We start from the raw sequence: 25,472 nt of genomic DNA, 5'->3' as shown, positions 1-25,472 counted from the left end.
TCCGGGATCGGCCCACGCAAGAGGCCGCGTTTCCTCCAGAAAGCTCGCCTTCGTGCACAGCGTTCGCCCCGGCGTTTCCCGGTAAGCGTTACGGCTACATAAGCTGCAGTTGCCGGGAATCGTCAGAAGCAGCCACGGAGGTTTGATTGCTATCTCGTTTCACTCTTCATGGAGAAGCTTTAGCAGTGTGTTCAATGGGGCTGGTTGGCTCATCCTTAAAATCTCCAGTGCTCTGTCCTGTGCTCTTTACTCGCTCGTCCTGTGTCACGCTGTTCCTGTTTTTATTCGGAAGTTTTAGCGTTCTCAAAGCTTTTTTTTTTTCAACTGCTGCCTAATATCTCAATAAAATTTGTAAATGTCCATCAATTGCAAATATTTCGTGAACGTGCAGAGCCCGCAGCATTAGCACCCATTCAAATCGGTTTCGTAAGGAATAAAGAAAAACGTGCAATTGTGCGCGAACTGTGATGCCTATGGAGATAATCATCGCTTGATCAGGCTTACAGAATCTACTCGTCAGACAGCCAGATTAGGCTGCGCACTTGCACCTGTCGAATAGTAAAGTACGTTCTGGAAAGCTACTTATGAATAAGTTTTCCTAACGCCGACGTCACTGAACTGCTGCGAGCTTTTCGGTGACGTCGCCAAAGAAATTTGCCAGTCGCTAAGCTAAAACATTTTCGCCAGGCCTACAAGAAAGTGACAAAATCCAGCTGCAAAATCACTAAAATTGCTACACCATCATACCAGGCATTATGCAAGAATAGCCCTGAATCTCAAGCAGTCATCTGATATTTTCTTGTTTTTTCGGCCAATATTATCAGGTGTGTGAAGAGCAAGTGATATTTAACTTCTGCGCAGTTGTGACGAGAATCATCTGAATGCTGTTCATATTGACTTTCAATACATGAACATCATGTGACCGATACTAATGACTATTAAGGCATGGAATATAATCAGATGGCGTTTAAATGTTTTTTATGTTTGGCCACTCTATGAACTAGAAGCGGCATTCTCTGTGCATGTCTTCTCCAATGTTACACAATAAGCAATACACCCAAAATGTAAACTCAGATCTATTGGTCCTATAAGTACTATTGGTACTACGCAACAGTAAGCGTGGGCGCAAGCCGAACGGATATATCCCAGAAAAAGAACCCCGCATTGACATATACACCAAGAATGGAGAACCAATCAGGGAGGTAGAAACTATTAGAGTGCTAGGACTTCTCCTGCAAGCGAATGGATCTAATTGCAGGATCATACAACATATCTCTAACAAATCAGAAGAAGTCATTAGGCTTCTGCGTAGAATTACTAACAAGCATAAGGGGTCTAGGAGAAGACAGTGCCATAAGATTGGTAGATGCATTCGCCTTTTGCCACTTCTCGTACGTGGCAGGCATGCTACAATGGACACAGGCTGATAAGAACAAGCTGAACGCTTTAATCAGACGACTTATAAAAACTGCACTAGGACTTCCCATCAGCACGGTGAATGATAGCTTATCGCACCTAGGGCTGCATAACACACTAGAAGAGATAGCTGAGGCTCAACAGGTGGCCCACCAGGAGAGACTAATGGGGACACCACCTGGGAGGGCGCTACTTGAAGAAATTGGCGTAGAAATTAACAACCACACCAATGAACAAGAATTATTAACAGAATTGCAAGCGGGACTACGAGAAACAATAAAGACGACCCCGTTTCCTGGGAACATGCACCCGACACATAACCTCGAGAGACGGAAGGCCAGGGCGAAGGCACTCCTTCAAGACATAGATTGACATAAGCAGCAGGCGGTGTTCGTTGACGCTGCCTGAGTTAAAAATAAGGATGCGTATACCTACGTTGTTGTAGACACTCAAGGTGATATACGGGATGCCATCACCGTCTATACCAAGGACCCAACAGTAGCAGAACAAGTAGCAATCCCGTTAGCCATCCGGGCTAATCGGTGGACACATATTTACAGTGACTCTAGAACAGCCACACGCAACTTTACTAACGGATATGTGACACGGATAGCAACAAGAATTCTAGAGAAGGTCAACAGTGAGAGGATTGAAATCCGCTGGTTTCCTGCACATCTGGGGGTGGTAGACGGAGCTCGGGGAAACCTCAATGAGGTGGCAAATGAAGCAGCACGAGGACTTTCTAGCCGAGCTCTTCAAGACCGAGCAACTTACACTTGACCCGGGGAACACAGGGATCGATTATTAACATATAAGGAAATCACGAAGCACTATTATTTAAGCAGAAGGGAATACCCATTGCCACACGGTAAGCTTTGCAGAGCCCAAGCGGTCACATTATGTTTGCTACAGACAAGAAGATACTCAAGTCCAGATATTATTAACAGGATCTATGCGGAGAGGGAAATTCAAACGAGCTGTAATAAGTGCAATGGCGCCATTACTCTTGACCACGTGCTTTGGCAGTGCTTCGCGGTCTTCACAGACTGTGACAAGGAACACGAATGGTGGCGGCAAATGCTACACAGTGAATCACTCTCTGACCAATTACGGGCAATCCAGAAGGCCCGCGATGTGGCTGAAGGGCTCGGCCTGACAGTCTCAACGTGGGAGCGGCCCGCGTCAACCTAGGGTTTACCTTCAGGACCCAATAAAGTTATTCATGCCATACCATCTTTATGGCTGATGCAGTTTTCACGCTTTTATTGCTCGCAAAACCGCGTCAATTTCAAGAGAATTGTGGCTCACCGTGTCCAAGATTACCTTTGATTTTTATCGTATCTATGATATGTGCAGGCACTCAAGCATCATGCAAACTAAGAACGTAAACGTAATGGTAAACGTAATGCGACAATACTTAATTTGTGATCTAAAACAAACTTCTGGGCCCATTAGTCCCATTTATATTCGGATTGCATATCGGACATTGAATCTCGTGGTATTCTTCTTACTGTTTTTTTTTCTTTCTAGCACCACATCGATGACGTACAGAACCCTATCTCTTGTCGATTGAGGAACTGCCTGCGGTGAGGCTATGGTAGCTCACGCAAAGGCATCATATTGAACTATAAGCGGTATAGTGTGTGTTTCATCACTGAGCACACCGAGATGATGATATATAATGAGGCCAAAGAAATACATTTTGCATATATTTTGGTACGCCATATTAATTTTTGCCACACTGCAGAGATTATTTCTTCAAGAACGTGTTGTCTTGAGCGTGACGGCTGTCTTTAGGTACCGCTGCCAATATCATCGAAAGGTACGTAGGGCTCACGTTCTAATCAAGGCGCTTACTCCTTTATGGGCCAAAAGTGCCATTGGGCGAGACTATAATTGACGGCTGCAACATTCATGGCTGCCCCAACTTGCCGATCCGGTAGGAAGCCCATAATCTATTTATTGTGTTGTTTGTACATCTCAAGCCCACTATGTGCCAGTTAATATTTAAATATATTCGTTTTCTTTAGGGCGATTCATTTTCATCGAATAATATTTTCTTTGACCTGTCGAACCTTTGCCACCACTTTAATAAACAAGCCCTTTGACACATTTCCCCATGAACAGCTCTATAGATATCCCATACAATCGCCTGCATATTGCAAATTTCCTTTCTTTTCAATATTCAAATTTCCAGTTATCCAGGCTTCCGCCTCGATGGTCTGCTTTTGTCGGTTCTCGTTGGAAAGGGCCCGGTGTGACTACTGTACTTTTGACTATTGTTCTTTTCATATCCAAAACTCACTTTGCGTTTTCGAAACAAGACATTTGTGTTATTTATGCAATATCCGGGGAAACCTGCACTTTGAAGACACAAGCGCCTGATGAATTCAACCACCATGTGTTCAATGCTTCGATGGAAATAAATTTACGTTTGTGTCGAGAAGACTATAACTAGTTTCCTTTATCAGCCAATCATCATATAGACGGACAACATGCAAAAAATATGAAGAAAGAAACATTCAAACAACGCCCAGTGCCAATGTGCGGCAAAAGTTCAAGCTTTCTTCTTTCGTTCAAGATCCGGAATTTCCCCGCATCTGTAAACACCAATTTCGGCAGTCGAAATTTGAGCAAACACCACCTTTGCTGTGCAACTCACACTGGTGTCGCTAGATAGACCATGCTTTTCCATTCATCCATGTACATCATCTGTCCCTTTAGATGCAGCAATGCGTCTTCGTAATCTGTAAAGAGCGAGCATAATACCCAAATTAATAAATGAAATCGGACATCCAACCTAACGTTGCAAATTGCTACAAATTACGCCAAACGCTTGCCTTTTCTTCGAGTTGTTGAAAAAATTCGACTTCGCCCTGCCAACTGCTAGCCGTCTGGTTAGCTAACATGGTAGAGCGACTGCCCCGGAAAGGTGGTAGTCCCTAGTACGAGTCCCAGATCAGGACAAATTTTTCTTCAACTGCGAGGCTTTTTTTTTTCGAGGAACCCGTATGGATTTCCTTTGTAGAAATTTGCTACATTTCGTTGGATGTCCCATTTTCAATTTATTAATTACTTATCTCTGCCTTGAGGGCTTCGGCAGAACTATTACGTCAATACCAAACTTAATGTCAGAGTTTAGTGACCCAAATACTCAGCATAACCCTCAGCACAGAACCGATATCCGCGTTGAAATTATACCGTTTCCTGTCCAAACAATTCGTGAATATTTATTCAACAATTCTCGAAGCCCCACTTTTCTTTTGTATACTGAATATTTTTGTATGGCATTGAAAGCAACACTTGACCAAATGGTATGGTTTTAAAGTATCAGCTGAAGAACTCTGCCTGCGGCTTTCGCAGCTTACGGAAACATGTCCAGAAACAATAAATGCAATTTGGCAACGTTTGTGATGTAAATTTAGGGAGCTTTGTCGAGCCCTCTCTGTCCTAATTTCCCATCACAGTTTACAATGCCTGTTGGTTCTGATATGAGCGAAGCACACACTGAAACCTAATGCTCATTTGCAACTACTCTAAACAACGTATTACGAATCAGCCTGGTAATATCATACAAAAGCAAGTCTTCCAAAATTTTGTGATGATAGAACCTGCATTTGTAATTGGGGATAAAGCTGAAGTTGTGAGATTATGTATATATATGTAAATATAGAATAGCTGCATTGCGCGGACGCCACCAGAAAAGTGCTCAGAGTTTCTAAACAGTACACCAGAGCTGTGTAGCCAGCCGCACTGCCATGATGTTTTGCGTTCTGAGTCGCATCATGGTTTTCCACGCTGATTCTACTGCATTCAATGACACTGAAATTTTGCACCGTTAACAAAGCTTGCTCATCGGGCAAAATGAGTTAACCTTATGAACGTCCTTTTCAAGCCTACCACCTTCGTTTTCTGCGAAGTCATATTGCAAACAACTAGCAGAGACATGCAAAACATGTTTCATAAGTTTCAGGATTGCCAGCCATAGCTATCTCACTGCCTGATCGACGTGTGCCTTCTTGTGCACGCGTCTTTGTCAAACAGCCTCTTATGAAAAAAAGCTGTTATATGTACCTGCAAAATACTGAACATAAGGACAGCATATATGTAAAGCTTGCGTAGTTCCCTCAGATCGGGAGCAGGAATTGTGACAACTGAGTGTCCCTAAAAACCCAACAACACACGTAAGAACGACACGCTGTGGGTTGTACTTTATTGTTGCCTTTGTACTGTCAGCGTTACTCATTTTCCCAGTATACCAGCTTAACTAACGTTTATTACTGTTGCTTGGGAGCAGGGACTTACTGAATTCACCGTTCTCGCTGAAATCACATTGTGACACGTTGTCTGTGTTGCTGTCCAGGTTGCACCGGGCTCGCACCGCCTCTAGGGAAGTGAGCTCGAACACGTTGTTCGTGTGGCCCATGATCTGCAAATTGTTGTTCCGGTGGTCGACATTATATCTTGATCACAATCAAATGCATACCATGCATCACGGCTACCACGAAAGAAGTCAGAACAATTTGTTTTTATTCGCTGGTATAGAAAACTGCAACTCAGTCTAAAAATTAGAGAGCCATCTGGCTTCTCAGCACTTGCAGAATCAATAGGAAATTACTAGTAATATGCAGTCAAAGATGTCGTGGCATCCGGTATGCTCATTCTAAACGAAAGTACTATAGGCGTGCTTATTCTATAGAATTGAGCACACCGGAAGCCCTGTCGTCTCCACAAGCTAGCAGAATTTTCGCGGCAAATAGCCGCATAAGACTGTAATTTTTTTTTTAAAACCCCGTCCATCTCTTGACCGGCTCCTTGACAAGACACAGCTTTACGCGTAGGCACTTCCGGTGATGTGCGCATGCAACTGCTTGCAGCTGAAGCTGACAAGTGACACCACCGGATTACAGAAAATGCTTCACTGTTTTGTTCTATAACAGCAACGCATCCCCCGCATTCAAAGTTTAAAGCAGAATTACTGAGTGCTAATTTACAGCAAAAGTAGTAAATTTTACCTCTTTCTTTGAGCGTTACTTTAAAGCGTAGAATGCATCCACAGAATACATGTTTTTCTACACAAATGACATTTCTACGAAGGCTAGTTTCCATTGGTTATGTGTTTCGGAAATTACAAATATTTCACTACGCAGACTACTGTCGAGAGCGGCATACCGCACCAATTTGATATTTTTGGTGGCACCAACCATAGCACATACAATGAAATACCCATAACATATTTGTCTCAAGGCTCATTTTACTGCTATTCAGTGTCACCTTGATACGGCCCACGTTTCTGGAGGACACAGCGTTGAGGGCTTCAAGACATAATTTACAGGAGTTTGCTAATGTGCCACAGTGAACATCATTACTTTACACCCTTTGCCCACAAGACACACTTAAAGAACGCTTTTTCTCTGTCAATTTTGATTGCTTTAACTTCAATGGTTCCCTCAAGAAAATTTAGTCGGCATTCATCCTCCACCACATGTATAGAAACGCCAGTAGCAGCTTCGTTGCAAAATACTGTTTTTGTCTCGGAAGCAAGAGGAATGGAAACACGCGATGAAGTCAACAACCTCGTTACGTGTCTATCACCCAGGCGTTCTATGTTTAGTAACCTACTGTCGTATGAGCTATCCCTTTCGCGATCCCAGCAACGCTTCCCGCGCAAGCGGTCAACGTGGGCTGTTTATGCCCTCTGTACCTCTATCAGTTCATGGAGCACTGAGTATCTTCGGACCCTCGTCCCATCCCCATGAAAAGGCCGTTCGACCACTGGCCTCAAATCAAGTCGCACACTCACCCGCTTCAAACAGTTAAAGATGCCTATTTATTCTTTAATAGCTAGTATTGTTATCTGCGTGGTTGCTTGTGAAAAACGCTGCTTGTCTAGTTGGCTAGGAGCAACCTAATGAATATAATTATTCGTAAAGTATTTGCTGCGGGCTGTTATCAGCAATTTGGGCAGTGCAGTCCGAACGGGTTGGTTTTCAAGCACAAAATTAGAACAAAAACAAACATGCAAGAGTAATGCCATTCTTAAATATTCATGAAGTGTTGCCTGTTTCAGTTAACGAGGTAGCACCAGTAGTGCAATAGAGTAGAACAGTAGGTAGAGCAGTAAAGCACGAGTAGAGCCCAGCCGTGTCGCCTGTAGCTATTTTCTGTCTGCGTCACGAGGATGAAGGCGATGTGTGATGCTTGCAGAGAAAAGAAGGTTAATGAGAGGTGTATGGACACAGAGAAGTAGGACAGGTTGGTGCATATATATACAGGGTTTCATTGATTGGCATGAACAGTCTGGCAGATTGGGCAAGAATAGGAACACAACCCGCGGAACTTATACCCAGTTGTAGATGGTCAGCGCCGCAGTATTCTATTCAGGCATCATTCCCAGTTATCCACGTTTTCTACAACAGATAGCGCAGAACCCGGCTGCAATTTTATATTTGGACACGTACCCGGTGGCGCATGTTTTCTACAACTACTCCAGAATTATCTCCGCCGAGGAAACGAAGACGAATGGCAAATCCCGGGGAAAAGGCAAAGAAAGCTTTGATTCAACACTGGAAGTAACCGACACAACTGCAGACAGATAGATACACACTGTGCTTGTGTCTGACGTATCACAAGTTTCTGTCCCTCTATTTGTGCGCAATATACTCTGCCAATAAGTGTGGTCATTATTCGGTACAATGAGGCTACTACAAAAATAGCGCAGCAATGTTGTCGAAATGTGTTCAAAATAAACGAGACAAACGCGCCGTGGTAAACGGCAAAGAAAAGACAATAAGTAGCCTTCTTATGCCGCCATTGGCGAAGACGGTTAGAAAATAGAAAAAAACAGAGAGTTGCGGTAAATCGCTTAGTTTCATAGGCATGGACGCAAAAGCAACGCAAGTGCTACACGACGAAAGAAAAAACAAGCCATAGTGAAACAGAAAAGCGTGGTACAACTAGGGACCCAAACATTTTCGCAGAGTCCTTTTCGTCTGGCTACGTGTATGTGTACCTGCACATATATGAAGTTGCCGTTTCAAGTGTAGCTCTGAGTACAGAACCAGCGTATAGTTTTTTGTTGTTTTTCTCCCTTTGTTATTGAGGTGTTTTAATTCAATATACAATTAAACCAAGTAAATATATTTTTCTTCCTTCTAAAGTAAAAAGATGGCTGGATGCCCGCACTCGCACACTTACGTTGTTTTACATTAAAGAACATGAATACTGTGCCTACGACCATCGCCACTGCTTTTTTTTCTCGTTGAAAGAAACCACGCCTGCGTAATCTATGGTATTGAAGAAATATCTCATAAATTTCCTCGAAACGCTGTTTCCCACAGGACGCCTAAAGTAGAGAAGTTCGATCATGAGTCGGCATGCCCAGAGTGCCTGTTTGTATTATAAATTACCTACATACTACTCATTGCGTCGATTGTGCTGTTTGTTTGCCATGAGTGTTGCCTTTATCTTGATTGTATATCGTGGGGGTGCAAATTAGTGAAGTGGTTGGATCCGCGTTTCTCCCCAGAATCTCTCTTAAAAGAATGGACAATAAACACTTTTTGTGCCTGCAAATGCGATGTTACGCAATGAGATGGCAGTATGTGTAAATAATAAAAATACTTATAGAGACAATAAGTAATTCATCGTTTCCTAATAAAAGTCAACGCGTTCCCTCTTTGTATATGTAACCGCTGAAAAACGGCATATGTCAGCTAGCTGCTTCAATCAATAAAATGTTGAACAAGCTTGAATACGTGCATATTCTACTGTCCGTGCAAGTTCTTTTTTCCTGAGCTTTCCCCCCTACACCCACTTTCCTAGACGACAAATCTACACCTGATTGAGACAACCGCTCCTTTATTTTAATGTCACGGCACCGCCCGTGACCCCCGACCACGTAATGTTGACGAGATGCTCATCCACTCTTGGTAGTTTAGCTGATGGTGACGACTCGCAACATTGATAACCGGTGAGAGGGCACATGCCTGCATGGTTTCTCATCAAGGAGATTACCCCGATTGCACAGCGTGATTCTCTACAGGTGCTTGCAATAGCCAGCTCTGGTAGCTGCAACGGCAGCTGCATAGGAGCATACAACAGTGTTTTGCGGGTGAGGTGCAATCAAGCAAACAATCACGATTCTTCAAGCGTTTCTACTAAGCTTATAGCAGGAATGTATGGAAGAGGCTTACTGAACTGACGATAACATACAGCTAATGATCGAAGGCGAGTGACTGAATAATAAAAATTGCATGGGCGCTTTTTTGTTTTTGTTTTTAGCTTCGTTTAGCAGCTGGTTTCTACCACGTTTAGCCTATAATTTCATCCGAGTCACAGGAACACGTTTTGCGCCACGATTTAAAATGACTTCACTGAAACGGGGTAGGAATAACACCGAAAATAATGGCAGTAGTGTCAGCGCCACGACCGCTTTCATTTACTGGCCACGTCGAGTCAGTTTCACTTTCCTACAGATTACAACCGTGTCCGCTTACGCAATCAATTTCGCTGCTAAGGTCTGATGACGCGGCACGTGACGGACATTACGATTGACCGAGTCGGAGTTAAATTAGGGCAGCTTAACCGAGCTCATTTCAGCCGTGCTGGAAGCGCTACTTCCCGCTTGCGCCATAAAATGACGACTAACTCCAACTACAGTGCCCTCTTTTTTTTTTTCTGCTTTCACTACTTGTGTTTCCGCGACGGCACGTTAGTGGTCTCGTCAAGATTCATGGACACCGAGATAGGACTTCGCTAAAGTTCATTCTCGTGTCGGCCCGCGTTCATTTCAGACTGACACAATTTCCGTCACAGATGAAAGTGGGTAAGAACAAAAAAAAACATACAAAATGGGGCGTCGCTACCCGAATGTATTAGCTTTATACTATACAGCCATTGTTCAGTAAATTAGGTGATCACCGATTCCTCGAAACGAAAGTATTCCTTTTTCTTATACGTGCGTCGAAAAAAGGAATGAGAAACACACTACGCGGCTTCATCTATTTTAGATTGCCCCGATTCCCACGACGCCGCATAAAGAAAGCGTTCGGGCCTCGACACTCGTACTTCAACACACAAACACCGAGAATCTGCTCTTACCATCCGCGATGGCTAAATGCTCGGCTGTCAGGGGCCTCGCGATTCGCGCCGAATCCGCCGCGGCTCTCAGCATTAATGCATCGTCGCCGCGGAAGCGAAACAAAATAAGAATAAGGAAGAAATGAGCAAACGAACAAGCAAGCGAACAAACAAAGAAATTGAACAGGCTCCAAGGCTCCGCCTGTTCTGTTGATTAAATGCCAACGGACGGCACTCGATGACCTTTAGCCTCAACGCCGAAGTCCTACCACATCGCGGGCGTCGCGACAATCGCGGGGCCAAGGTCTTCTAAGCCACGTTTGCGGACGTATGGGGACACTTTACCAGGCTTCTCGGCCTGACTGCACTGCACGAAATATCCGTTCTGTCGTCAGAGAAGCTCGTCTTTGTTGTTTTCTGGGGACAGCGTCTGCGCGATTGGAGATTTGCTGCAGACTACTGGGGTGACGTGAAAGCTTCGGCTAGTTGGCAGTTTGTGGATATGAGAATGGAAGCTTGGGTTAGTCCTTTCGACATCAGGTATGGTAGATCAGCAGTAAACAAACAGCATGAAGGACATAGATGAAAAGTAAACATGTTTGTGCTGCTTTACTATTCGTCATGGTGCATCTGTAGTGAGTTTCAGTTACAAAAGTGATCATCAGTCTAGCAGCAGTCTAGTAGCAGGGAACAGCACGAGCCCTCTCGCAATCAGCGCATGGGTCGTCGCCGTCATCTTCGAGCTGTCACCGAAAACACGAGGCGCATCTGCTGTACTACATTGAACCCCGGGTGTCAAACGGAGCCATCCTGCCGTCTCGGAGAGCAGACACGATGACAGTGTCGTAATGGCGAACACTCCACGGTGTAGTCAACAACCCGCGTAATTTTCAAAGGTTTTTCAAATACCGAAAACAAGAGGCGCGTCCGCTTCACTTCTCATGTCGGATTATTACGTCAAATACAGGACGAAGGTATAGCCTGAAAAAAAGGACAAGCGCATGCGATTGTCCTTGTCCCGTCTTCTGCACTGAATATGTGCCATCGTTGTGTACGTATAGCTTGGAAAATTGTTGCTTCTAAACCAAATGTAATTCTGGCGATTTTTTCTTTTTTTTTCTTAATGGAAGATCAGTTGACTGACAAGCCTTTTGGTGACTGACATATATATGCAGCATATCGCATGGATGTTTATTTGGAAATCGTTTATGCCTCAGCTAGCAAAACTGTGTCTGAAAGAGCGCTATGCTAATAAACTTTCACGAGTCTGGATTCAGCATAATCTATGCAAAACACTTGCAGTGTCCTTTCAATGAACAGTAAAAAAACAAATTTTTTATTATTAAATACTTGTTCTTTTACTACCCTACGTTTCGAACTATCTCGAAGTTCTTTATGGCATGATACCATTAACGCGTTTTAATGCTTAAATAGAAAGCGCTGCACAATCGATTAAGGTTGAGCAAATGAAAAACATCTCTTAGGTTACTACATTTTAGGCACATTTTATTTTATGACATTTCTATAATACAAGTGGGCTAAAAAGTTCTAATGCAACTTACAATAGCCGACTTTGCGGTATGTATGCGCACTTCACGGAGTCTAGGGTCCACATTTGAACAGAACGGTCTCAGTTTAGAGTACTTTTCTTCCTCCGGGGAGCAACAAAAGTGGATTTCCTCAGGAAAACAATTCAGTTTTTAGGCAAGTTCCTTGTCATCCGCTGATAAACGTGCATTCTTAGCGCGTATGTAACTTCGGGCACCTCTCTATACCTTGAGCTGGCCTTGTGAACTGTTAAAAAGAATTGCGCAGCTCTAACGGTAATGTTATGAAATTATTGTAGACGGGTGAGGCTGTGGTTAGGCGCTTTTCGCGACTTCAATGGCCGAATTCTTGCAGAAATGGTAACTTTTCGTCTGTCTTTATTTATTTATTTTGCAGCACAGCGAACAGTCGTGGTGTCAAAGCGGGAAATGTGTGATGTAACAGCAATGCATTGTAATATGCAGAAACATTTTTGTAGATTATTGTAACAGCTTTGTCCTAGTAAAACATGAGCGCACGACTTTATTGTAATTTACACATGGAAACCTTTCCCACAGCAAAAGCATGCACTTATGACATGACAAACCGGTCGTACCGTAGTAGAGCAGAAAGAAAACTCTGTGCCCTTCCACTCTGTGAAGAGGAATGACGAGAGGCATGAGGCATGAAGCATGAGGCAGAGGCATGTGCCCCTTAATGGTTTACTGCACCTCCGCCGCTGGTCGGCCCGGCATTGCCCTATCTTCGGTATCAGCCCACGTATGGGGAGTGCTTAACGCCTGCTTCACTTCCGACGCGGGTCGACCCGGCACTGCACTATCTTCGCGATCGGCCCACGTATGGGGATTGCTTAATGCCTACTTCACCTCCGACACGGGTCGGCCCGGCATCGCATTGTATATGAGATCGGCTCACGCATGGCGAGTTTTCGTCTGCTCCACTTCCACCGTGGGTTGGCCCGATATCTTGCTATCTTCGGGATCGGCCCACCTATGGGTAGATCTTAACGCCTGCGTCAAATCTGCGTGGGTCGGACCGGCATTGCAGTATTTTCAGGATTTTTTCCAACACGCGGACACGATAGTAGGCAAAGTAGCCATTAAAAGCTTCGCTGTAAAAAGAATTCACCGAGGATTACGGTACTCCATAATGCGAATTTTGAGCGCAGCCGTTTATGTGTTTTGAATTCGCAATATATATTGTGCCAAATAATTTGATACTGAACGGCAGGGTCCTCTCGGCGGCGGCGCTGAGCGTCTGCTCGGGCAGCTCGTTCAGCACCAGCGGCAGACGAAGCACTTCCACCACTTGCGTCGCTCATTCTTTATTAAAAAAGCGTGAACACGGGAACACGTGGCACTTGCGGAGCGCATTCTCTAACGCCGGCGGCACACTGGGTCCGAAACCCACGCCAGCGCTCTGTTTCAAGTGCGCTCGCTGCAGGCCTAGTGGCCACCGTAGCGCATGTCTCGTGTGGCACTCCGCTTTCCTCGCAACCCTCTCACCATACTCTCCTCCTCCGCACTCCTCTTCATGTTTCCGCTGCACCGTCCTCCTCCGCTTTCCTCCTGGTGGCCGCCTCTTCCAGCTTCTGGCCGCAGGACGTTCAAAACTTGTTCAATTTACTTTCCGTCGAAAGGGTAGCCCCGCTACTTTCTAGTACTTGGGTGGTACTAGAGAAACCAATATAGCCTACGCTGGAACTCACTGTCATGTCCTTCGGTGTCATGCTAAAACCAAGCCATTGAAGTCTACTTTAGATCGACATGCACCGTGCACAACGCGCATGCTTATCCTGCTGCTGGAGAGATTCACTTCAGCTTGAGGAAAATTCTTTTACTGTTGTTACGGCCTGTCTTTTTCACTGTGCAACTTTCATCATGCCGCTGCACGTGTCTATTATACTTTCTTTCCGTATACTTGAGGGTAAAGTTTTCTAGCATTTCCTTTTTTTCTGTGTGTGTGCTCAGCACTAGGTCCCGTACATGAAATATTCCTACATCTCCTAAGGTCTGTACGGTAGGTATGGGGCCGCTTCAGTGGCTAGTTCAGACATCAGGAGTTCGCACAGCTACGCACTGGGAACGCCACGGGCGATAGTCATATAAAAACGTCAATGCGTTATTTCTTCGTCGGTCGCACGACGCGGTATCCAAAAGCTCCACCAAGAGACCGAACCAAAGTATGCCCATGCTCTTAACAGGCATCCACTCTCACGCCTATATCGAGGTGCCCTTTCCAGCACTTTGCACCCGAAGAAAAAAATAAGCGTAAATCGCCCAAGGGTCACTCACCACACCGCAAATAATATCACAGAATGCACATTAACGATGTCATTGCTACTCTCCTTGGCTACAGCAGTGACGAGGTCGTTCTACAACAGCTGCGCGAAATATAATTGTGTTCATCACAATAGGGGTGTAATATTCTCTTAACTATTAGAATTGATGGTGCAAGATGACCGAGCAGCCGTTTCTGAACATAAAGCTCTACCAGCCGTTATGCATACCGACTATTGTGTTTTGCCCTGATGAACTCACACTGCACGGAACCATAAACAGAGAGGCTCCGTATCCGCCTCTAGTGGGATGTAGAAGCCATAGATATACGCTCTAACATTGACAACTGCCGCCCTCGGTTCTTTGGCCTTGGTCGTTGTGCTAAGCTTCCCACTCCTTTTCCTCTCCGGGAAAGCCAGTAAATAGCTCGCATTCTTCTTTTGCGAAGGGGTGCTGTGTACCAGTCATCGGCCTTATTCGACATGATTGCTGCGTATATTTTTTGTCGCCGTGTTTATTTCTGCGCTGAGTGAGAAACGGAACCTCCGTGGAAAAAAAAAAACAACTCTGTGGATCATGCATGCGTCAGCTTTTATGGGAAGAGCGCCAAGATTTCTGTGATGTCAGAGATCGGGGTCGGGTCCATGACCGTCACGACGTTTATTTGCTACACAAATCAGCCGCAAAAGTGAGTATAAATACAGAACCAACGGTGTACTTCTAAATTAGCACTGTTTTGCAGTTAGCATAACTCGTTTTTAAACTTCACATAAGGAATTTGTTTTCACCCCCTACCGATATATAAAGCAAGAATAAGGGGTTAATCGGTGGAGTCTACCGCACTGCCAAAGGAATGCAAATTTTTGACAACTGTGCTTCGATTAGTGAAAGAAATGACCAGTTGGCCTGATTGAAGTTTGTAGTTTAACATCCTAGCTTTCCACAATGTGAAAATCCAAATCGTGGCTCTCATTCTGCCGTGCCACGGTGATTGCATGGCCCGGCGCTTCGTAACCTCAGAATCAGACCAAACGCATTATAAGCCCCTCATTTACCGCGCCCTCAGTTTTTCTGGCGTCCACGAACTTCCCTTTGTTGCAAAATTGTTGAATCAATTCGAATTCTGACCGACTCGCTTTGGCGACACAATGGTTTAGGGCGACCTTGCTGATAGCGACATTAAGGTCACCTTTCAGCTTTGTTCGGACCATTTGCTATAGAAACTACTTGAACTTGGCTGCGTTTCGCGCTCCTCTCTTACACGAAGTTAATTTAGACTTCGTAATGTAGGACGAATGATATTTTCCCGATATCTTCTCAGCCATGCAGGCCATATTGATTTCAAGAAAAAAAGTATTCCCCGCGATCAGTTCCGAAACCTCAGGCACAGGAATGAATGAATAAAACTTTATTTTAAACGGCTCTTCGTCCGTGCCGTCCGCCGCTTCGGTGCCATGTGATCATGTAGTTGCACCCGGAGCGGGGGGTGTGGTGGCGCCCTGGACGTGCCTTATGTGTTGCACAAGGAGCGACCAAAAAGCGGCTCGGTGGGGTTCAGGCGGAGTGGTCCAGCTCTCCCAACAGTAAGGAATAGATGGGCTCAGGGAAGAGGTGGGGAGATAGTAAGGCGAGGACTGTGCACGGGGGCAGGTCCAGTACGTGTGGCGAACGTCGGGATAGCCGCCGCACACCGGGCATGCCGGGTGGCCGCGGCGTTGTTCAATAATGTGTTGCATGGCGTCATTCGCCAATGTTAGAGTTTGAGCCTGACGAATTAGGGAACTGTCGCGGCGGGTGAAGGAGGGATCGGGGGCCGGAAGGGTACATGCAGACGAGCGCAGTTCGCGGAGCCTAGCGCGGCTTTGCTTGCGGTGTTCAGCGCGGTGCATTCTGGCGCAATAGGTGTCAGGCCATGGAATAGGAGCGCTCGGTATTTTAGACTCGCGAGCGAGGGAATGAGCACGCTCATTTCCCTGTATCCCCTGATGGCCCGGCACCCACTCCAAGAGGACGTGTAGTGAGGAATGTTGTTGCATGTGTAGCGCGAGGGATGCCCCAATATGACGGGGAAGTAGGTTGTTTGCGAAAGAACGAAGGGCTTCCCGGCTGTCTGAGCGAACGGTTATGGTTGGCGTGGAGTGAGGGGGAATAGTAATGGCTTCCGATATGGCAAGGATCTCGGCGTCGGTTGGAGACGGTACTCCGCTATGCCAACGAGTGATGTCACCCTGAGGGCCGATGACTGCCGTCTTGGATGCGGTCGGCGAGAAGGCGGCGTCAACATAGTAGGTGTCATGCGCTGGGTCAGTTAGATGGGTCGCCCGCGCCTGTCGCCTGCCTGCGTTGCGTTCGGAGTGCATATTCCGGGGTATCGGTGGGACTTTGATTCGAGGGATAGTTATCCATGGTGGAGGGTCGATGGAAAGAGGTGGAAGGGGTGAAGTGTCGTGTCCCAACATTCGCAGGATGGCGCGTCCTTGGGACGAGCTGCTCAGACGGAGATGCTGAGACTCCCGGTGTGCTTGGACCTTCACATCCAAGGTGTTGTGCAGGGTTGCGCGTTCAACATCGATGCTACGGGCGTACCTGGGAACACCCATTTCAATGCGGTGACATCATCGCAAAGAAGCCTCGAGTCGTTTGGTCTGGGTGCGTGTAAGTGCAACGTATGGCAGGCAATAGAGGATTCGGGAGTAGATTGCTGCCTCAGCAATTTTACGGAGTTCGTGTTCACGCAGGCCTGTGTGGCGCTTGCTTACGCGTGTCATCATGTGTATGACCTGACTTGCCTGATAGAGAATACGCCGTAGCCACTCCGCACTACGTCCATTCTCTTGCCACAGAAATCCGAGGATGCGGACGGATTTTCTGCGCGGGATAGGTTCTCCGGTCATAGTCAAGGTGATGTGGGCGCATTCAGCAGCTCCTTTGCGCGTAGAGGAATTCAGTACGACGATGTACTCTGATTTTTCCGGGGAGCATGTGAGGCCTAGCTGGTGTATGTAGGTGTCGACGATGTCTAAGCCGGTATGAAGTGTGGCTTCCTGTTCGCCTGGGTTTCCGGTGGCACACCAAAGTGTGATGTCATCAGCGTATATTGCATGGCGTAAACCTGTAACGAGGTTGAGCTTTCCGGGGAGGTCCTTCATCGCCAAGTTCAAGAGAGTCGGTGACAGAATGGAACCTTGTGGCGTCCCTCGGTTTATAGGGAAGCACATGGATGGCTGGGTGTCCGGACCCAAGAAGCGCACTTGCCTAGCACTGAGGAAGCCGCAGACGTAGCGAACCATGCGTTCTCCGGGTTTGGTGGCTGCTAGGTTGTCAATGATGGCTTGGTGCAGGACGTTATGGAAGGCACGTTTGATATCCACGCCTACAATTGTCCGGAGTTGTGCCGAGCTAGGGTGATCGTAGACATCTGTGGTAATTTGCAGAGCCACGTCTTGGGCGCATACGTGCCTGCGGAAGCCGATGAGTGTGTCTGGGAGATGGCCCTGGCTCTCAAGGTGCCATTCTAGTCTCGTCAGGGAGATCTTTTCCATCAATTTTCCCGCGCATGATGTGAGGGATATCGGTCGAAGGTTTTTAAGAGTGTTGGGAGGTTTGCCAGGTTTGGGGAGGAAAATAACTAAAGCTTCCTTCCATTTCTGTGGAATGTTCCCCGTCTCCCATGCATGGTTAATGAGGTGTATAAGGTGCTTCTGGTGGTTTTCGGGCAATTTGCGGAGCATGGTGTATGTTATCTGATCCGGACCCGGAGTCGTATTTCGTCGGAGCTGCATGAGTGCTGACCGCAGCTCCTGGAGTGTGAATGCGGAGTCAATCCCTTCTGGCTTAGTTGGTGATTGCGGAAAGGGTGCAAGTGGTGGTGGGTTGAACTCCGGGTTAAATGTCTCTCGCAGTTCTTGGATAATTTCTCCTTTGGAGCGACCGGTCTGCATTTGATATCGTTGGAGGGCATAGCGAGGTTTGGCTTGGCCCATGAGAGTGCGAAAGATTTGCCATACTCTAGGTGTGTGAAGCTGGCCATTGAGGTCTTCACATGTTTGCCACCACCGTTGAGATGCCAGTTGGTCAGCGTATTCCTGGCTCTCCTGAGTTATGGTGTGTATACGTTGGTGGAGCGTCCTATTATTCTTTGCACGGCGCCACCAGCTCACCAGTCTGCGGCGTCGTTCCCAGAGGGCTAAGAGGTGAGTGTCGACCTGGGGTTGATCCTCTGTGGCGGCAATGCGGGAAGCATGTTGGGACACAACCTGCAGTACATTGTTTGTCCATTCTGTGGGGTCAGTGTTCTCATCAATCTCATCCAGTTCGAGTCGTTTACGCGCCTTGTTCCAGTCAACGAGACAGATGGTTTTGTGGCGGGGTGTCCGACTTGGCCTTTGTGTACGCAAGGGAAGCCGGCTCTATAATAGTGTGATCGCTGCCCAGGGTGTCGGGTATTCTCCCATTGAATGTTGTAGCGGCTGATTGACCAAGTGAGATCAGGGTTTGTGTCCTTCTCACGTGAGTTCCCCAGTCTGGTGGGAGTGGTAATGTCGTTTAGGAGAGAGACTTTGTAGTTTGACATGAAGGTGTCTAACTTGCGGCCGAGCGCTGATGTTTGGTCATATCCCCAACAGGGGTGTCGACAGTTGAAGTCTCCGAGGATTAGGACAGTATGGTGAGGTGTTAAGCGTTGCTGGGAGGGGTTGTAGCTTGATAACGGCCAGATATTTTGGTTTGGCGTCCAATAACAGTTTAAAATATCTAGACTGTGACCACGAACGTCTGTCCTCGTGCTCACGTGCTCAGTAGTCGATTTATTCATATGCGTAGTGTCGAGTTGGACTGTGGGCAAGGAGCTCTTGACGTAAGTCACCGTCACTGTAGGAGTGAGTGGGTCTGACGTGCCCCGTTGTTTGTATGTAATACTAGGAGCAACAAAATGTTCATAGCCAGTGAGGGGAAAGGCACCGTGGGTCTCCTGCAACACAAGAATGTCCGGTTCTGTTTTCATGAATAGCATATGTTGCAGGAGATGTTGTTTCTTGCGTCTGAAACCACGACAGTTCCATTGCCATATCGTGAGAGATGGGGATGGTGGGGTTGGGATCGGAGGTGTTTGCCTAGAGTTAGTGGCCATGTTGTGATTTAGAAGGGTTATGGGGGATGGGGCGTTTGTGTGGGTGCATAGTGTCCTCTATATGTTGGAGGCGGGTGGAAATTTGCGCAAATTGGTTTGCCAAGGGGGTTAGAGCGGTCAGAATGGCGCGTTGTATCTGTTCAGTAATTATAGCTGCGATAGTAGATTCGATCGCTTGTTGCACGATGCGACGAATACGTGCATCTAACTCCTCTGACAGCAGGTCTGAGCTCAATGGGGAGGGCTGCGGAGCGGGGGAAGTTTCTGGGAGAGCTGTACCACTCACCTTTAAAGGCGTAGACTGCGTCTGTCGCTGGTTGGGTAGCGCAGGCCAGTTATGGTCGTCAGCAGCAGGCTTGGGTTTAGGTAGTTGCTGCCACGAAGGACGGCGCGGATCGTGTTGATCACTTTGTGGTTTAGCTGTCTGGCTCTGTCTGAAGTCTATCTTCTGCTTGTAGGCGGGCTTCGGTTTTTCTTTGGGCCCATTTTGACTGGGCTTGCGGTTGTGACTTTGACTCTGGTTGCGACTGCGGCTACGGCTACGGCTGCGGTCGGTGTCAAGTGCCGAAAACCGGCTGCTGGTTGGCACGCTGGAGTCTTCTCGAGTAGGCGGTCGTGGGAGGTGATGGGCTGCTGGGTGATCTGGATCGATCCGCGTCGGTGGTTTGCGTCGGCGAAGCGCCTCCTCTGCAGCGCGGCGGTGTGGGCAGTTTGCGTCCGTAGCCGGGTGGTCACCCCCGCAGTTGCAGCAGCGCATATCGCACTCGTGAGGAGTAGTTGACGTGTCAGTTCCAGGGGGGAAATGTTGCCCACGAGATCTACAGCACGAATATGTCGAGGCGTTGGGGCAGACATCAGATCTGTGTTTGAGGCTGTAGCAATGCCAGCACTGAAGGCATTTCGGCTTGGGTGGGTAAAGCCGGTAGACCGCTGAAAACAGGATGGCGCTCTTTGGCATTTGAGGCCCCTCTACCGTGATGATGAGAGACGCCGTCTTGCCAAGTCGCCGAAAGGACAGGACCTTTCGGCCCGGAATAAGGAGTTCTTCCTGTATTGCATCTTCCAAAAAGGAGAGTGGTACACCGTGCAGGACGGCGCGGGCGTTCTGTGGGTCGTTGGCGCAGTACGCACTCACAGGGTGTGATTTCCCGCAGACATCCACGGACTTTAAGGCGAGCAGTTTGGTGGTGGCCGATGCACGGTACGTGTCGATGGCGATGAGGTTTTGGGCAGTTCGAATCTTCACAACTGTGTCCTGCCTCTCGAACTTGGCAAGGTGGGCCGCCCGACGAATTTGGAGGCTCAACTCGACTGGTGTTACTGTGGAGAGGTTGAAGCCATCTGTCAGCTTCACAACTATGGTGGTGGCCTCTTCCTGCCGTGGTGCTGAAGGGGTGACGCAGGTAAATGCTCCCTGCGAAGCGTCACCAAAGTCCATGCCCTGTGGGTTCAGCGTGGTGGATTGCGCAGGCTGCGATGCAGTCGTAGCTGTTGAGGGCGGCGGATCCATGCCGAGCACGGCAGCGGCGGCGGCGAAGCGCCTGCAATGCGGCGCGGTGTCGGGGGGCCCTGTGTTGGGGCCGACCGAGGCCGCCGGTGTTTAGGCGAGGCGCAGTGCGGCGGGCCAAAGTTCGCCCGGCGATGACAGGGGGCTCTCAGAGTTCGGCGGAGCTCTCGTTGCGCACGTCCGCTCGGGGCGAGCACTGAGCGCCGAGTCTCAGGCACAGGAGGTAGCGTTAGAAAGAGGAAACGTTCGTAGAGATTGCAATGCCGCTATCCCCGGGATCCTGTTTCGTTTCTTAATCTTTCGGCTACCTCATCTCAGTTTTCGTGCTTGTTCCAAAGTTCCAGTTCATGCAAATATGCCAAGCAATGGCATATTTTGCTACGACTATGTTACGTATTTTCTTGCTGCATAACTTTCGCAACTTTAAAGTTTGAAATGTGCGGCGTCAACGAAGCCCAAAGCTTTGAAATAGGACCTGGGTGCAAAGCGTGCTGCGCTAAACAATAACAGTCGTGAGACCGTCCTTCACCCAGGACGCCGACCCTATATAATACGTTTGATACGCGACCCTTGTCACCGTTCCCTATTTCCCTTTTTGTTTATGTTGATAACATGTGACAGTATGGAAAGTTTTGCTACTGAAGGGTCCGCTTGCCCAAACAGATATAAAAAATGCACTAAGCGAACGAACAAAACGAGAACATAATAGAAAGAACAAAAAGCTTCCAGAACCGCTTAGAGTGAAAGAAACTTACTACATACATCAGGTATCAGTGACCACATGGCAGTTGTTGCAGGCATTAAAAAATAATGTAGAAAAATGTTTCGTTTTTGTAATGTTTCGCAGCAATAAAGGTTTTGCTATTCAGCAAGGGTGACTACTCACGCATAGCTCAAAAGCTTGAAGATTATTTGTCCGTGTTTGAGTGCCTTGCTGAAAAAGGTAGCGTAAACGATTTATGGCTTAAGTTTGGGGACAAGGTGTTAGCTCTCTTGGATAAGTATATACCTGCGATACAAGAAGGCAAGCTTAATAAAAGCAAGAAGCCATGGAAGACGTCCGATATTTTGAGAGAAATCAAGGAAAGGTGACGAGTTTTCCATAAATTAAAGAAAACTGGAAGCAGTTAACACGCGAAAAGAATGGAAGCATTACGGTGTAGTGTAAACGAAGTGTGGAATAAGCAAGAGAGAAATATTTAGAGGGGCTCAATACTTAAATGCAACCTTATCCCAAGTAGTCCTGGCATTATATCACGGAGTGTGGATTTGATAATGTTGGAACCAGAGAACTGAATTATAATGATACGGTTATAGTCGATGAGGAAGCTAAAGCCACATGTTTAAATACGTATTTCCAATCCGTGTTTTTACCCAAGCATGGCGTTCCTTCCCAACCACACCCAAGCACGTTTCCACTGATGCCGCCGGTTTAAATGAGTGTTCGCGGTATGTGTTCTCTTTTTGAAAGCTAAGACGAGTTCAAAGCAGTTGGTCCTGATGGTATCGCTCCTCGTGTACTGAACCGATGTGCTACGTCCATATTGCTTTACCTTTAAATAATTTATTCAAAATCCCTTTCAACAGGCATTTTACTCGATGATCGGAAAATTTCCCATGTTGTTCCAGTTCATAACGGTGGCCCTAAAAAGGATGTAACAAATTACCGGCCCATTTCATTAACATCAATATCATGTAAAATTTTTACAGATATTGATGTTCTGATCAATGAGCAGCACGGTTTTCGCAAAGGCTTTTCTTGTACACCGCAACTTGTAGAGTGCTTTCATGAGCTGGCTTCCAACGTTGACGAGGGTGGGCAAACAGGTTGTGTGTGCATAGATTTTCGAAAACTGTTCGACACCATGTCGCACTCCCTTCTCCTGGTCAAACTGCAAATTCTAAATTTTGACCAGAATGTACTAACTTGTACAACCAATTACTGGTTCAAAAGGCGTCAATCCGTGCTTTTAAATGAGAGGTGAACATATAATGGTTTTCAGCAAGCACGGACGTGAGCACAAGTAAGTAGAAACGGACACGACAACGCTGGGCAACACTGGACAGGACAAGTCCTGTCCTTTTCTATGTACTTGTGCTCGCGTCCGTGCTTGCTGGAAACCGTTATATGTTCGCATGCACCAACTGGCCCAGCAAACTACTCTACTGAAATGGCAAGTGTTCATCCTATGTTGATGTTTCATCAGGCGTGCCACAAGGTTCCGTCCTTGGACCACTCTTATTGCTTATTTTCGTTAATGATATTTCTGTGGGTATTTCCTTGCGCATATGTTTGTTTGCCGATTATTGTGTTTTATATTGGCAGGTTGGCAACGCAAGTGACGGCTTTTGTTTGCAGGACGATTTGAATCGTATTACAAGGTGGTGCCAAAAGTGGAAAATGACGCTGAATCCAAAAAAGTGTGTGCACATGCGCGTTTCCAAAGAAAACAAACAAATAGAAACAGTTTACACCATAAATAAGTATGTGATTACTACCGAACCAACATGCCGATATCTTGGCGTTGTTTTATCGCATGATTGTTCCTGAAATACCAATATTTATTACGTCGTTGGTAAAGAAGCAAGGGCTCTTAACTTTCTCCAGAGGAACCTAAGATGGGCACCCCAGAATTTAAAGAACACAGCCTGCCTCACATGTATTAGGCCGATTTTGGAGTCCGCATGCCCTGTATGGGACCCGATGCAGGCCAGGTCTATAGATAAGCTTCGAAAAATTCAGAATAGAGCTGCGCAGTTTACTTTAGGGTGGTACAAGCGGACAGACAGCTGTACCACTATGAAAACGGAATTGGGTTTGAATCGCTTTCTTTGCACAGAAACTGCGTTTGAAGTTTTCCATTTGTGTTTTTCATGGCAATACTGGAATTGCTTGTAATAGCTACCTTGATGAACTCAATTGCATATCCAGTCCAAATGACCACCGACACAAAGGGAAAGACTACCGTGCAAGGACAACTACGTTTTACAATTCCTTTTTTGTGACGACTATCAGAGATTGGAACGGGCTGCAAGAGTCGCAAGTGTGCTGTATATATGCAGAAAAGTTTTATTTAAGTCTGTAACCCCCCTGCTGTAACGCCTTTTTGGCAAAGCGGGGCACTCGCTGAATAAAGAATGAAGACAATCTACAAACTTACTAGAAGGTTGATATCTATAAAATTTGCAAATATATACACATCATGTGTACAGCATAGTGAGTAAATGACTTGCGACAAGTACTAGGTAGTAGTCTCTGCTCATGCATGTGCCCTCATGCTAGCGAGTGCATGTGGCTCACCGACTTCCAGGAGCATTCCACCATTGGCTTGGTCAGGTCGAACACTTCGGGTATGCGCTTTCCGACCACGGCGGGCATGACGGCCTGCAGGCTGTTGCCGATGTTGGTGATGTTCAGGCTCTCGTTGAACACGACGCAGAAAGGGAAGATCTCGAGGAACACGAATGCCTTCACCGGTAGAAGTGTTCTGCTCACCATGTCCTCTTCATCCTGCTCGACAGCAACACTCAGTTACGCACGCGAATAAGATATGAAACATAAGAGCACGTGGCTTTATTCAGGTGGCGCGAATTACGAGCCGCACACTTTTGGAACAAATATCTTATTTAAGAACCATACCAAATATTCAGCCACTTTCTTCATACTAAGACGGGACTTTAATTGGAATGTATAGTCCTTACAGAACAATTGTCTTCGAATATTCCACTTGTAGACAACGTACGCAATTGTTGCATGACGTGCTCGTAATGGCCATAAAAATAAAGACAGCTCGCTGTACGTGCTCGCCTTCGCGACGTTATATATATATTGGCGTTGATTCGTTTTACAGTATGCTACATTACCTGGTAATTATCGCGCGCCTTCTCAAACTACCCCGTTACCGAGCGTTCATGTCCAAAAGCACTGTGCAGATGATTTATGAACTATTCAATTGTGCATGCATTTCCTTTCAGCTGTCTGGAGCTGGAGTGATTGATCAAATATGGCCTATATGAAATGAGTAGTTCCAATCACAGAAAAGAAATGTTAAAGTGACGTTTTTATGAAGGCCTTGAGAGACATTATGTCACCAATGTTCGAGCACCCTCTGGTATTCGTTCAATGAAGACATCCAACTCGTTCGCGCAATGTGCGCTGTTGCCAACGCTACGAGGGGTATCTATTTCGAAGTCGACAATATCGCTCTGTTTTCGGATAGACGATTGTAAATATATGCTATCATACGTGCCAACCAAAGTTTGGATACTCAGAGTGGAAAGGTTCCTTCATGTCTGGCCGCACAGAAATATTCTTTCCGTTTATCATCAGCAGCAGCATCCAATTCTTTATGTCCACTGCAGGACGAAGGCCCCTCCCAGCGGTCTTCAATTACCTCTATCTTGCGCTATCTGATTCCGTGTTTTTCCTGAAAATTTCCTAATTTCGTCACCCCACTTCATTTTCTGCCATCCTCGAATGCGCTTCCCTTCCCTTCGTACCTATTCTGTAACT

General features: G+C 46.6%; 1 protein-coding gene across 1 annotated transcript in view; it reads right to left on the bottom strand.

Annotated features, from left to right (window-relative positions):
* LOC135921136 (soluble guanylate cyclase 88E-like) overlaps positions 1–25,472 on the bottom strand; it is a 131,386-nt gene that overhangs the window by 64,232 nt on the left and 41,682 nt on the right. The window contains exons 5-7 of the mRNA XM_065455458.2: positions 24,261–24,470; positions 5,722–5,845; positions 4,079–4,163 (exon numbers count right to left, since the gene is read on the bottom strand). Of these exons, the coding sequence (XP_065311530.2) occupies positions 4,079–4,163; positions 5,722–5,845; positions 24,261–24,470 (419 nt within the window). The remainder of the gene's footprint in view (positions 1–4,078; positions 4,164–5,721; positions 5,846–24,260; positions 24,471–25,472) is intronic.

The sequence above is a fragment of the Dermacentor albipictus genome, chromosome 3 (assembly GCF_038994185.2).
Source record: "Dermacentor albipictus isolate Rhodes 1998 colony chromosome 3, USDA_Dalb.pri_finalv2, whole genome shotgun sequence".
Lineage (NCBI taxonomy): Eukaryota > Metazoa > Arthropoda > Arachnida > Ixodida > Ixodidae > Dermacentor > Dermacentor albipictus.
Note: the sequence above shows the minus strand (reverse complement) of the source record. Positions and strands in the feature narration are given on the sequence as shown.